This window comes from Botrytis cinerea, chromosome 15 (assembly GCF_000143535.2).
Source record: "Botrytis cinerea B05.10 chromosome 15, complete sequence".
Classification (NCBI taxonomy): domain Eukaryota; kingdom Fungi; phylum Ascomycota; class Leotiomycetes; order Helotiales; family Sclerotiniaceae; genus Botrytis; species Botrytis cinerea.
The window spans coordinates 912516-927285 of NC_037324.1; the positions used below are offsets into that span (position 1 = coordinate 912516).

The following is a 14770-nucleotide window of genomic DNA, read 5'->3' on the forward strand; positions in this document are numbered from 1 at the left end:
TATCAATACTTATCCTAGACTATCTTGGCCGTAAAGTCCATGAGAAGCAAACTGATAGCGCGCTATGAACCAACGACGACCATCGTGGTCAGGTCGTAAGAAATGACAACCGGAAGAATCATTCCTGCCTCGACCCTCCAAGAGAACGCATGAAAAGGCAGCACGAGTTTCCAGTAACTCGGTAGCTCCCTGTGCTCTCATCCACTACTTAGCTTTGTGGTGGTTGAAGCTATGACATACTTGGCAACACCTTGAAGATTCATGCTACAATCTGGGGAAGCTTTTGGTGTAGTTTTGAATTGACTGACTTGATGTCTCCATCAGTATCTTCAAATGACAAATATCAAGCTTTCTTTCTGACGCTCGGTGGGCGCCAAAACTTTCCACGAGCACGGAACAAGTGTTTAACGTGTGCTCGGGCGTGATTTGGGATATACCGTTAGACCGAGGCAACGTGTGCCGGAAGATCTCAGCAACATGTGCTGTGATGTCAACATGTGTGTTCTGAGATCCTCGCATGGCTTGAGCACCTTTTGTAGACCAGATAATCAAGTTGCAGGGCAGAGGAAATCAATTATTTCCTGGGGTTTGGTTTGGTCCGAGGGGTTTGAGAAGAAACCAAAAGCAAACCGTGGCGTGTTTCCTGGGCAAGTGTTCTGTATATGCATGTGAACACTGAAGCACTGACTCGTTATCCATCGGTTCACTTGATGTCCGGCAGATAGTTATCATGTGCTCAAATTGTAATGACGCTCTCATCTCTTGATACCCTCATTCAGACATGATGATCGCCTCGCAGGGCTATGAGAGTTGACCAGCCTCAATATTCATTTAGAAATATGGGATATCATTGAAGATCTGACTTATGCTCGGAGTTATTGAAATGAGAAGTAGATGTGTTCAAGCGGATCAGATAATCGGAAGCATCCGATATCAACATGTTGCATTGTGATGGTTGAGAACGTGCGTCCGAGTATCTATACTTTCATGAGAATATGCGGGGGCCGAATTATTGCTTTTGCCAACTTTACGTGCGGTGTGAGGCCCGTGAATTGATGGTATATCTGCCGGCATTGTAACGAAGATCAATGGCGATCCAACAGGGAAGAGTGACGATCTTCAAGATGCCACCGAAATCATTCTTGATAAATGTGGGAATAGTGTCAATTGACCGATGCCGTTGTTGACATTCGAGTAAGGTAAGACATATGAGCGAGCAAGCGAGCTGAAGAATCGTGGCATTTTGCACGTGAGTAGTGGGCACATGTCAATTGTGAGGAGAGTAAACAAAACTCCTGGCTTATGATGCACAGCTTCCGGTGTTTTCGGGTTTTCATCCATATTCAACTCAATTCAATTAGGTTCACTCTATTCCAATCGGTGGTTCAAGTTGCTTGTGGAAATTTGCAGCGAGCGGTTTACTGTCAAACGAGAAATGGGAAATTAGCAGAAATCTGGCCCTGCAAGGAACGGGAAGGGACAACGATTCTTGACGAGTAGAAAGCTTTAGACGAATATTCTTTAATTTGTTGGATACATTCTGCTTACGCCGTACTTTTCTCGACCTTTTTACCCAGGACTATTTTAACAATTTTGACCAGGACTCCCCAGATCGAAGTTCGGAAACACTTATAAACCTCCTTATTGCGGATACTTTCGTACTGAATTCATGATCCACTTAGTACCCAAGTATTGTTAGTGTATGAGCATCCCCCTCTCCCTCCCTCCCCACTCCCCTGATCTCCCTCACAATAGAATCTCCCGTCCCGCATTTTTCGTTCCTGTCCCTTGTTCCTGTCCCTTGTTCCTGAAAATTAATGGTAGCCATTTTGACATTGACAACCAATAGACCTAGACGGAGTAGAATTCGTGTCTCATTCCGCTTTCGCACGATGATATGCGTCAACTTTTACTATCATCAGTGTACGATTCAGGGCGCTAACCAACCTCTCGTCTAACTGATAGGAGTAGTTTTTCGGATGTTAATTTTGAGTTTATCTTGATCGGCGGCGCTTTCGATCTTTCACAACGTTATCGCCGTTTAGACTTCACAACATCGCAACGCAAAAGAAAAACCGATGCCGGTAGACTGTTGGATAAATTCAAAATTGATGCAACGGGAGGTTACACCAGGCAATTATTATGTGGCTTCCATACTGCATGCAGCCACGCAGTCACACCCTCTTCTGTCTAAAACTCCTAGCGAGTCACTTTATCTCATATATTACTTAGCACGGATTGCAGCTGACTCGAAACAAGTCGAGTACGGAAAAAGTTGCGGAAGAAGTTGCGGTACAAGTATCTATGTATCGTAATCGGCTACATGGACCGATTAGACACCGAGGCCAACCAACACGCAACAACACCATCATTGTCATTTCTTTCAGGCTTCATCCTCAAATACTGCAGCTTTTAGCTCAATATTAACTCCCGAATACATCTTTCATTGATTCGTTTTCTACGCTAGCATGATTTTCCGACATAACTCCACGAGTTATGATGATATACCAACCTTCGGTATCTACTTGGAAGAATCAACGCCACCCAATCCCCATACTTAATTGATATTAGTCTTGTACGCGAATTCGCTACGGGTGCGAGCTAAACTACTCCAGTGTAGCAAGCTCATGCCTTATGCGGCATCCTTCCGGAAGAATGGCATGTTGTTCGCCCGTAATCCATCTTGAGGGAGATAAGGTTTGCTATTGGTGTTCGAAAGGTCCCAAGCGGAAGGAAATTTGCTCGAGCACGCCAGCATGTCCCCACTTGCTAAATTTTATTTTCTCAGTGGACCACAACTAGGTCATTCCATCAGGATCAGAACTACTCTGCTTTGAGAACTGCATTGCATGATGCCACAATCTGCCGGAAGGTTCCAAAATTGTGAAGTGTTCGAATGAGCATCAGTTCCCGAGTCCCTTCAAAGTTGTTGAGGTTCATTGTAATATGTTTCGTGTCAGAGGAAAATAGTTGCCCCCCTGCGGTTCGTTGGTACCACATCAAGCTACTGAAACCTTGCCCTGCGACAAGATGCACCCCAAATTTTAAGTTTAGCGGGATGAACTGCAATGCACAGTCTTCTCATATCGAGGATCTTTCCCACTACCCACTACTAGTGTCTTGTATAGTGGTTCGGCATCAGCAAAATCGACTCTTAACTTACACTTGACTTACTCTCGTCAACAAAGATTATCCTGATTATCAATCTCTCGAGCTTTCTCTCCATATATTGATCTACATTCTAGATAATGGAGAGATGCAAGTTTGACAACATATGGTGAAGAGAAACTACTATATGTAAAACCCATCCCGGTTCGTTAACGGTGTTCATCGACGATATCCGAAGTCAACATGAGAGTCTTTGCTTGGTTATCCCTACTGTGCGCTGTGCTGCCAGTCAACTTCGTGGCCGCATCATTGTCAATAACTGACGTTGTTGAAGCTCTTCCTTCATGTGCTGTAAGTGATGGATGTTCTTAAAACTTCTATTATAAACTGACATCACATTAGCTCACTTGTCTCACCACAGCTCTTGCAAATTCGACTTGCTCCCCTACCGATCAAGAATGTATTTGTACAAATGTTCCTCTAAATACAGAAGTTAACATTTGTGTAATGGGACAATGCACCATTAAAGAAGCACTTAGTAAGTTACAATCACTTGCTGATAACAACTCTAGTTCTGATGATTTCTAGGTACCAAAAATATTACGTCCGTCGCCTGTAATGCACCAGTCAGGGACAAGAGGAATTTATATAATTGGATATCTAACTCATTCGTCGTTGCTGCCTGGATAGCATACCTTCTGAGAATTGCTTCAAGATTCACCTCTGATACTCAGCTCTGGTGGGATGATTATGTTGCGACTTTTGTTATGGTTAGTATGGCATGATTGAATCTGGTAGGAGCATAGCTAATTCCATTATAGATTGTTGGTTTACCACAAGCTGTTATCAACGTTCGAGGCCGTGAGTTTTCCCGTAGTCAAGACGTATTATTCACATATACTTACTGGGAGATAGTTACCGGCAACGGACTTGGGAAAGATATCTGGACATTGGATTTCAAAAACATCAGTGACATGATTCGTGTGAGTAGTGTTACAACTAGACCACACTTTACTATTTGAAACTGACCAATTCCAGTGGTTCTACGCAGCCGAGATCTTATATTTTGCCCAAGTCAACTTGATAAAAGTCTCGATCCTTTTCTTCTTCCTTCGTCTCTTCCCCGAACGCAAGATACGTTGGACCATCTGGGGTACAATTATCGCAAATCTTCTAATATTCATAATTATCGACTTGCTAGCCGCCTTACAATGTCGTCCAATCAGCTTTTATTGGAAAAGATGGGATGGTGAACACTCTGGGAAGTGTCTGAATATCAATGCACTGGCATTTTCGAGTGCGGGTGTCAGTATTGTAATGGATATTTGGATGTTGATACTTCCTTTGACGCAACTTTACGATCTCAATTTGCATTGGAAAAAGAAGATTGGTGTGGCTGCCATGTTGAGTATTGGTATTATGTAAGTACAAGCTCTTCACTCATTGATATCCTGTAACATCACGCTAACTATTTCTAGCGTGACAGTCATCAGTATCCTTCGTCTGCAATCCCTCATCGTCTTTGCAAATACTCAAAATCCCACATGTAATTCTCCCTGTTTTCCCCTGTCCCAAAATCCAAAGCTAACCTATCCATCAAGGGGACTACGTCCAACTAGGCTACTGGTGCACAGTTGAGATCTGCACCGCAATCATCTGTTCCAGCATGCCTGCCATCCGACTCCTCCTCGTTCGCGTCTTCCCCCGCATCGCAGGCACCACGCAAGATTCTTCCAACCACTCCAAATCAGGCGGCTACGATCCCAGCCGACGACGCTCCAGCGTTCCCAAACTCGCATCAAAAAACTCCTACATACCTGGACGACGGGGCTCACATACAACGAACCAGGGAATCACAATGATGAAAACCTTCGACGTGACTTCGAGTCACAGGGGCATGGCATTCGATAAAGAAATCGAAGAGGAAGATGGCACTGAATTGGTCAGCAGACAGGCAACCAGGAGTGAAGCGGGAACGGGAGACGTAGAGCGGGGTTTGGAAAATACACAGAGTTACGAGAGTAGGGGAGAAGGAGAGCATTTGAGTCCGCCGCACGAGCAGGATAGCTCGCGGCTGAGTAGCTCGAGGAGTATAAATGAGGGTATGGTAATGAGTCCTAGGAGCCCCGGTTGGGTTTAATGTATACCTATGCTATGTACTCTTACGTTTTTTTAATGACCAAACAAGTAAAAACTTAAAAATTTGTAAATGGAAACCATGCAGTGTCTTGAGGGACGTCGAAATGGATATATGTGTATGTATGTATGTATGCGTATGCAAAGCAGTCATCAAAAATCCTTCCTGGACACGATCAGCTCACCGGGAGACGATGTGATGCAAGATTCCAGATTCAGCACACCCATGTAATTAAGTATACACAACCAGCCACATTATAACCAACCGACCACTCACTCTCCTCATCTTCCACTCTCCCCATCTCCCGAATACCTCGTTTCACATTCAACCCCTCTCCTAGTAAAATCAACAATACTCCCTCAAGACTTCTCGTCACAGATTATTGTACCTGCCCACCTGCCCACTTACTCACCTACCTATCAACCCTTCAATTCTTTCTTCCCCCGAACAAAGTCTCTGTTTATATTCCTCTAGCCCTTTATTAACTGCCTCCAGGGCTACACATACCACATCCCAAGCATCAATTCCAAAACCCAAAAGCCAGTAACTACTGTACCTACACTGAACCTTCCTATTTGTAAATTATCAAAGAATTTAATCCTTCTCGGAAAATATCTAACAATCACATATTCGAATTTCAAATTTCAAACCACACAAACAACATGTCACACATAGCAGCAGCAGCAGCAGCAGCATCATCAAAAACAAAAACAACCACAATATCCGAATCAAATATGTGTTTTCATATAATTCCTCTCCCGTCTTCATTTCCTCTCTCTTCCAATCCCTACCCTTTCTCCTCCGTTCAATTCTCAACCACGCCACCACGCGCCCCGACCAGTCTACACATCTCCGGATCGGAATCAGTCCAAACATGCAACGCTTGCCTGCTCGCTTAATATTTATATACACCACTTCAATCCACCAAATTCAATCCGATGCTATAAAATCTCAGTTTCGTACCAAAGAAATCCGAGTCATCAAGTCATAATGTTATTCCTGTTCCTTCTTTTTCTTGCCTTCCTTTCCCTTTAAGGGAGCAAGCTCTCCTATTATATCTTTCCTTCCCCTTCCACTCCCATCCATTTCTGCAATCCTATAGTATAATCAAGATCGAAGACGCAGTCTTTATGATGATCTCATACATATGGTGCAGAACCAAAGCCGCCGATCTTTCCTCCCTTCCTTTCCGGTGATCTTCCCATCCATCCATATCACCACACCCATCCAAATTTATCCCCTTCCAATTGGTTCCAATTCGATAACAAAGCTTAAAAATATATCAAAATAATGATAAACACAAAGAGCACATGCCCCGCTTAAGGGCCCGACCCAGCAAACAACCAACAAATGTAGAAAGACTTAACTCCCATCTCCAATCCCACCCTACCCTTTTAAATCCATATATAAACCTAGTCGCTAATGCCTATGCCCAATGACCCAAAAAAGTCAAGAGAGTCGCTGTGTAAAAGCAGATGACTAAACAATTCCACTATACCATCGCAGTTCTGTCCCCAAATAAAAGTATACTAAAAAAGTGAATAAGAAAACATAGTTAAAATGCTGTACATGGTGTTTAGGTAATCTATACACTGTGCTACCCGAGTTAAAATTTGTCATGTCGTTTTGCTCGATAGACGATTTGTTATACCAATATGAGAAAGAGATCTTGAGTGATTTTGGTTATACGGTTTCGAAATCATCTTCAGATTCGTATACCGAGGATGGTTCCAACGGACCGTACTTAGCTCTATATTGTTGTAACTCTCGCAGATCAGCTGCAAGACCTTCCATGACGTCCGCCATTGGTGCACGTAATTGGTCGAGGTCGGAGATAGCTATTTGACCGAGTGCCAGATGACGCGTAGCGATTGCAGTAATGCATGTCTATGATAGTTAGCGGGAATACTATAACAGCAAATTGCTGGGAAAATTACCTCGATCCTTGAGACTTGATGAGTTAAGAAGTTTAGTAGGAAGCGATCAGTCACCTCCCCACCTCTGTTTTTCATCTTCTCAAGCATTGCTGTTTCAGGAGGTTGCAAAGGTTCCCCACGAGGTTCCTCTAGAGTCGAGCACAGCATCTCTAACCTTAGACTAAGCCTCCATATATCCCAAACATGGGCCGGATCAATGGTCAATTCCGAATCAGGAGCAAGAGTGGCAGGCTCCTCCGTAATGACGGCTGCCTCGCCTTCCAGGGATCTCTGAGAGTTCATTCGGCCAGCAAGTGAATGTGGATACATAAGGTAGATATACTCGGGATTTTCTAATCCTTTGAGCTTTCTTTCTCCCATGTCTTTAACCTCAAACCCTTGACTGCTTAGGGAGCGAAGCTCACGACGAATTGATTGACTGATAAGATCGCTGTCGAAAGCATCTTCTGAGCCGGTAGATCCAGAGCGGTCGCTTTCGCTATATGTCTCGAGGCATCGCTGAATCTCAGAGATAAAATCAGCTGACACAGTGATTTGACCACCATCGGCAACGGCAGAAATACGAGCTGCTCGGTTGACCATAGGACCAAAATAGTCCATACGTCTCGTTACTGGATCATTCTCGCACACTGGTCGACCCCAATGAGCGCCCATCCTGACGCTCAGACCCTTGAAGATTAGATTCTGATTGCTGTCATACACTTCGTGTCCCATGTGACTTGTTATAACTTCGGCAGGCCAATTAACTTCAAGTAATGCTGCCTGGACAGCGAAACACCAAAGGAGAGCAGATGTCGCGGTAGGGAACGATACCATGAAAGCATCTCCTTCTGTCTTGACCTCATAACCACCAATGATGCGCAATTGGCGGCGCATGACCTCGTTATGGAGTCTGATTGCAGATCGCATGGCGTTGGGATATGTTTCCCAAAGTGCGGTAGAGCTCTTGATATCTGTAAAAACAATACCGATATCGCCCACAGGCGCTTGAACTTCTTGCTTTAGTCTTCGGAGCGATGAATCTTCGATATCATTGATCTTCTTCTTAGGTCTCTTTGAAGGAACATATCCCTCGTCCATCATCATGTTTGGGTTAAATGATAGACTTTGAACCCGGTGCGGTCGTATTTGAGCACGCTTCTTTAGATCACTAACACCCATCATCATGACCATAATCTTTCCAGAAGCGCCGAAGGCGATGGCAAGATCTCGAAGTCTCTGTGCAGCTCTCATGAGGTCATGCTTTTCGTATCGGGCGATATCAACCACAAGTTCAGGGGATAAATACTCCCAAAGCTCCCTTGAAGCAATTAGTACCATCTCGTCCTGCTCTTTGATCGTGACATGCGTCACATGAGGTGCAGCTTGAACGGCCGGCAGTAAATGGACATATCCGAATGCACGGGAAACCTCGAGAACATCGTTTAATTTTCCTTGCTTCGAGACCCACCCACCTGCATCTCGGATGCGCTGTCTTTCATTTGGCTCGGCGGGGTCATGCTTCCGGGTCAGGATTCGATGCCCGTCCTTTTCATGAATAAGCATGGCTTGAGCATCTCCAACATTTGCAACATAAAGCTCAGATTGTTGTAAGAACATGATAGTAGCTACGCCACCAGAGGTAAGATCGTCTTGAGAGAGAACTGCGGGTGTAGTGGATCCTCTTTGCGAAAGCACTGCCCTCTCTTCGTTACTCTGAGCTGCAGCAGTAGCTAGGTCTTTGTTGAGTGACAAGAAAGCCCGTCTAAGCGCGTCTTTGGGAGTCTCATTATTGAGAGCGTTCAGTCTTTTCAGTTCATCGCTAAAAATGTGACCAAAATTTTCATGGAGGTATTTTGCAATTCTCGAACCTCTATTTGACGATATCGCACCATCAAACATTCCCAAAAGGGTTTCTGTCTCGGTAGAATTGAAGCGGGGCACAACCATATCGATGATAGATAAGTGTGAATCGTTCCCCAGACTGTCTGCCATTCCATAAGCCAACTGTCCTGCAAGAGAGCCTGAAGTACGAACTCTTCGGTCTTCGGTCTGATCAGGGATAGATGGAATAGTTAGAGTGACATCCATGAGGCCTAATATTCGTAGAGATTGCAATGCGCTGAAATCCGTAAGATCACGTCCATCTCGAGCACCCGCACTTCCCGGCAGCGAGGGTTTAATCTCTAGACGTTTGTTCCCGGAAAGGTTGAGATATTTCAGGTTGGTGTTCCAATTCCAGTTCCAATCATAGGGCCAATTTGAAACATTGTACTTCAATGAGTTGCTACCACAATCTAGAACGGTCAGGCGATGCGCCTTTCCAAGTTCTGCAGGCAGGGTCTGGAATTTGTTGCCGTTGATATGCAAGACTTGCAGGAGACTGAATTCTTCAAAATCGTCTGAAGGGAGTGAAGTGAGCTCGTTTCCAGATAGGTAAAGCTCAACCAACTGCGGCCAGCTCTTGATGGACCTCGATGGCATGTCGTTAAGGTCGTTGTAAGAAAGGTTTAGAACCCGCAGTTCACTGAGAAGAGTGAGTTCATCAAAAACATCATCATCAAGCCCATTATCAGCCAGGTGAAGATTTCTCAGTGATCCAGCGAATGTATTGACAAGTTTGGCGGACAATCCTGAATCCTTACGTATGTTGACCGGTGGTGGTTGATTAATTGTACTTGCGGAAGTGCTTCTTGACACTACTGAAGTCTTGCGTCCTCCTTTACCGTAGACTGATACGACTGACCCTTTCCTGGCATCAGGAACTGGTGAGCTACCTACGCTGAGAAGCCCACTGGAAGCCTGGCTTGGTCTTCTATGTCCAAAGTCCAAAGGTCCGAGCTCTTCAAAGCTCGAGTTTTGCGAATTCGGGTTAAGATTATTGTTGGCAGAACCAACGTCGCCAGGTGGCTGAGGAGGTCTTGAACCTGGCTTTGGAAAGTTTTCCAAAACGTTTGAAGAAACATTGAGGAATTCCAACTTGTTTGCCCACCATATCTCCATGGGAAGTTTCTTGAGATTGTTTTGTCTTATATCAAGGTATCGAAGTTCTGTCAGACACCCAAGCTCCGCTGGAAGACTACTCAACGAATTTCGGGCTATACTGAAATACTCCAATTTTCGCAGTTTGCCAATCTGTGCCGGTAAAGACACAAAGTGGTTTATGTCTAATACGAGCTTATTAAGATTTGGCATCTTGTCGAAAGCAGCATCGGGGATTTGTGCCAGCTTTGCGTTCGAGAGATTGAGTGTTGTTAGGGTGGGGACGGAATTTTTGATCTCGAATTTTGTTACAGGATTCGAATTCAATCGAAGGATTCTGATATTAGCAAATTCACATTCGCAGACGGAGACCGAATTGTGATCGGCCGAAATTTGTTCGACTTTGGGAAGGGTTGCAACGATATCGATGCTCGAAAGTAAGTTATACCGAATATCAACTTCTTTAAGGTTCACAAGTTTTCCAAAACTATTGGGAAGTGAACCTTTTAGTCGGTTGTTTGTGAAAACAAATCGTTCCAGAGCTGTGAGTTTACCGATCTCGACTGGGAGATCCGATATTCCGTTGAAACTCATATCCATGTCGGTCAAACTCACCATATTACAGAGAAACTCTGGGAATTCTTCCAAGAAATTCGATGAGAGGTTCAAAGTCCTCATTGATCTGTAAATGCCAAAATATGAAGGTAGGCTTTTCAGTCGGTTGTTGGCGAACTTCAAGCTAACGAGTCCTTGCAATCGCGATAGCTCAGCGTGATCCAAATTTTCGATTCTATTATTCGTAAGATCAAGCATCGTTACTCGACTACCTCGAGTAAGACTGACTGGAAGCTTCCACGCTTCGTTGCTGCGAAATTTGATGTCTCTTAGATTGACACACGACGATATAAAGTCTTTGGGCACGTCCAGTGACAAGTTCCGTGATAGATCAAGCGATATCATTTCTGAAGTCTTAGAATACAATGCGATCGGAATAGTGATGAGGTTCCTTCCTGACAAGTCGACGTGGCTGTATTTCTGACTCTTGAGGGCAAGCCCATTGTCGTTGGAAACCGATGCATAACCTCCTTGCCTAGCCGGAAGGAAAGAGAATCTGCAGAGATAACTGTTATCCTCCCTTCCTACATCTTCGATTCGATCTCCGGGCTCATATCCCGCTTGTTCTAAAAGTCGTCTCTGTATGACAAGTGGCCGTTCTCCAGGAGCAAGGATTCTTTGCAAATCATGTTTCCTCATTACAATCTGATAGTTCTCCAGATTGTCAGCTTGGTAAGTCTTCTTGTTAAGCTGAGCCACGAGTTCCGTAACGGTAGTATTAAGCGCAGTCGACAATGTAGCGAAAGTTCCGTCTACTTTGAATATTCTTATGCAATAAGGACTTGCTTTTTCATCTGCTTTTTGAGGAATACCTGCTTCGTCAATCTCTGGAAGTCGCGACATATTATCATCATCGACTTTCTTGACAGCCCAGCTGTCTGGCGCATTCCACCCGAGGCCGCCTGCGCTTTCGGCATCTGTCTTATTCTCATCGTCGTGTCCATTTCCATTAAAAATGTTGTTGTCGAGGGGAGTTAGAGGTGGCGGCTTTGTTAAGATGCCTTCCATGTTCGATAAATTGGTATCAAGGTGGTGAATATTATCCCCTCCGCGATCTAATGTGTCGTACGTTTGGTCTGTATCCTCTGCGCGCCCTCGACCCTTTCGAAACGGTAGTTTGGGAAAGGTGCCTTGTCGTCCAGCCGGTGGGCGAGCACTGCCATTCGTATACTGGGGTGTAAGGTTGAGCTCTGATCCAGTAATGCTTCCATCTTGGCTATATTTTGCGAGATCCGGCGATTCATATATCCTCCCTGCATCTTGCCGCGAGGATCCATTTATCGGTGCCCGACTAGGTGCTGGTGTTTCTTTCAAGCGGGATGGTGTGTGGTCTTTATCCTTGTGCCTTTTGAATCTACCAGTCAGATTCAGGAGACTCCTTTTCGCACCATTGTTATTGTCTCTGGGTGAAGATGGAGCGTCGCCATTACCGTTCTTGGTTGGTTGACTCCATGTACTCATGCCGCTCGGTGTTGGGCTCTTCGGTCGTTGAAGGTTAGGGTTGGAAGCGTTCGCCGAAACTGTGCCCATGGGATTATTCCGGTCCTTGAAGCGATTACTGAATGCAGATTCCTCTCTACTTATAGTCGGTCGTAAGGACCTAGTGTCATCATTGCTTCGATTACGTAGATGATGCCCGGGAAGATGATGCGATTTAGAAGACGACGAGGTTTTAGGCGGCTTATCCGAACTATCGTTTATGTAGCGTTCCCTATCGGGGCCGGAAAGGTTCTCTCGCACAGGAGCTTCTCCATACAGAGATATATCCTATATATCCTCGTTAGCTTCGTGCACATATTATACACTTCAATGCATTGAATAAGGGTCATTATTGCCATATCATTCTCAGCAACGGATTGAGAGTCTGTAGAGAAATAAGAGCGAATTGACGAAGCGTATGATTTCATCTCCAAAGCATTGAGAAGATAAGAAATCGTGTCGAGAAGTGAAAGGCACGAATTGAAGATTACTAGTGAAGATCGAATTTACTGACCTGGGAATTCTGATATAAAAATGGAACTACTTCGCTAGATGGTACGGGTGTTCTAGGTCGGGATCCACCTGCTGGGGATGCGTCTCTATAATGTCCGTGGTCTGTGGCAGATGAATGATTTCTGTCTCGATGACTCCGCGCAAATGAGTGTGATCGTGCCTCCTTTCCTTGCTGCGATGGAAGGCTCGTATCGGAACTTGTAGGGTCCTCGCCAAAGAAACTTGTCAACTTTTTGTGAAGTCCACCTACCGCTCTACTGACACTGCCTTTTGATCCAGTACTGCTTGCTGTCGTTATACTTGCAACCGATGGTCTCCTCTCATCGCCGTCGCCAAACAAGGCATCTGCAGGTGAATCGCTCGCATTTGTATTTCCCGTTACTGCGGTCCCGGGCCTTGCAACCGGCGACAGCTGCGACGCTTGCGACAATGCATCGCTCGAATCATTATAGAAACTAGTAAAGCCATTTGGTGAACCAGTTGCGCCGCCGCCATTAGACATCCAAGGAGCAATTTGGTTTGAAGAGGCTATCGCTGTTGGTGGATTATGGTGGATTTGAGGAATGCGCCCGCCAGAGGTTTCGAGGACTGCGAGATCACGTCGATAATTGCCGAAGTCGGCCATTCTTTGCTCCCGTGGGGACACATTAGGTGAGATAGATGAAGATGGAGATATTGTATTTCGAGGTCCGGCAGACGTCGGCGAAACTTGAGCATCAATTTCTACCCTACTGCCAGGTCAAATGCACGAAGCCGTTAGTTATGGAACAGGTTCAAAGCTTTGTTCCAGGGCTAATGAAGGGGATTTGGAATGAAAAATACCACCCATGTGAGACAACTACCAAAGACCCCGAAAAAGAAACAAAACAATATGAATAAATAAACAATGATTTCTTTTTTCCCTATAAACTATCAATTTTTCTGCTTACCTTGATCTATCCGTCTTCACCTGCATTGGAGCTCCTCTCTTCATTGATGAACCCTGAAAGTAGCCAGGGCCTTTTATCGTGTCAGTAGATTTCCAACTTCCAGTGCTCGAGCTCGTAGCAGAGCTATTACGACATGAACCATCTTTTCTGGTCATATTTGACCAGGTGTATAAGTTAGAAATTGTCCATTCGCGAAGAAATTATTATAACGATGTTGTGCTGCAAAGTGGAGGGGAATGTTTGTGTGCTTCTTTTTTGGAGGGGTTATTGAGGGTTGAGGTGAGGTAGAAGTGCGGGTGGTGTGAGTATGTAAGTAAGTGTGTATGTATGTGTGTATGTGTGTATGTGCGTATGGGTGGGTGCGTGGGTTGTATGGTGTATGGGTGTAAATATAAGTCTGAGTGGTAACGGGGGAGATGGATGTAAGATCTTATTCTTGTGGATTATTTCTAGCTAATGTATGTTTTTGTGAAAGCAGGCGTAAACGTAAACGTGAACGAGTGAGGAGATTGAGGAGGAGATTGGAGAGGAGAGGAGGAGAGCGGCGTTAGATAGGTAGGAGGTTGGAACTTGGTGGTGGTGGTGGTGGAGGTGGTGGTGGGATGGATGATGGATGATGGATGATAGGATTTGCTCTTATGCTCGTTCGGCGTTCTAATGGCCAATATGTCATGGCGGATTTGTACAATCTAGAGTAGAGCATGGGGTTGAGGTGTTTAAACCTATTAGGTCGTTAACTTGAGGTACTTTGCTTTGCCCGCAGCCCCACAGCTCTATTTTTTTTCTTCATAGGAAGTCTACCTGGCACCTGGTAGCTACTCCGTTCATTGACGCATATTTCCTTCCCATGTGTACAGAGGAGGTAGACAGCCACTACGATATACTAGTGCTCCTCGCAGCACAAGATGTGAAATCAACAACATACCAGCAATCATAGTAATGACAATAACAGCACAGCTACCCAAACACAAAGCACAAGCCAAGAGGCAAGAGGCAAGAGGCAAGAAACATCAAACAAGAGCTGAATCAGGATCAGATGTATGTTGATGGCATCCAGGACCCCTAGATGAAATGTGTAAATTAAGAATAAA

At 44.9% G+C, this 14770-nt stretch overlaps 2 protein-coding genes across 3 annotated transcripts; one reads left to right on the top strand and one right to left on the bottom strand.

Moving 5' to 3' along the window:
• Window positions 1–2789: 2789 nt before the first annotated feature.
• On the top strand, window positions 2790–5310 carry BCIN_15g02580 (hypothetical protein). Its single transcript, XM_024697497.1, has 8 exons — window positions 2790–3459; window positions 3511–3646; window positions 3697–3878; window positions 3930–3969; window positions 4024–4091; window positions 4147–4529; window positions 4587–4654; window positions 4710–5310. Exons 1-8 carry the CDS (start codon window positions 3352–3354, stop codon window positions 5246–5248), a joined length of 1524 nt encoding a protein of 507 aa, XP_024553313.1. The 5' UTR covers window positions 2790–3351; the 3' UTR covers window positions 5249–5310.
• Window positions 5311–5980: 670 nt separating this feature from the next.
• Bac lies at window positions 5981–14327 on the bottom strand. Of its 2 annotated transcripts, none has more exons than XM_024697498.1 (4): window positions 13680–14327; window positions 12752–13478; window positions 7183–12525; window positions 5981–7132 (listed from the first exon to the last, which is right to left on the bottom strand). In XM_024697498.1, the coding sequence occupies exons 1-4, from the start codon at window positions 13832–13834 to the stop codon at window positions 6929–6931; spliced, it is 6429 nt and encodes a 2142-aa protein (XP_024553315.1). In that variant the 5' UTR covers window positions 13835–14327; the 3' UTR covers window positions 5981–6928. The 2 variants fall into 2 exon arrangements, with proteins under 2 accessions (XP_024553315.1, XP_024553314.1); XM_024697499.1 differs by having other exon boundaries at window positions 12752–13481.
• Between the last annotated feature and the right edge of the window lie 443 nt (window positions 14328–14770).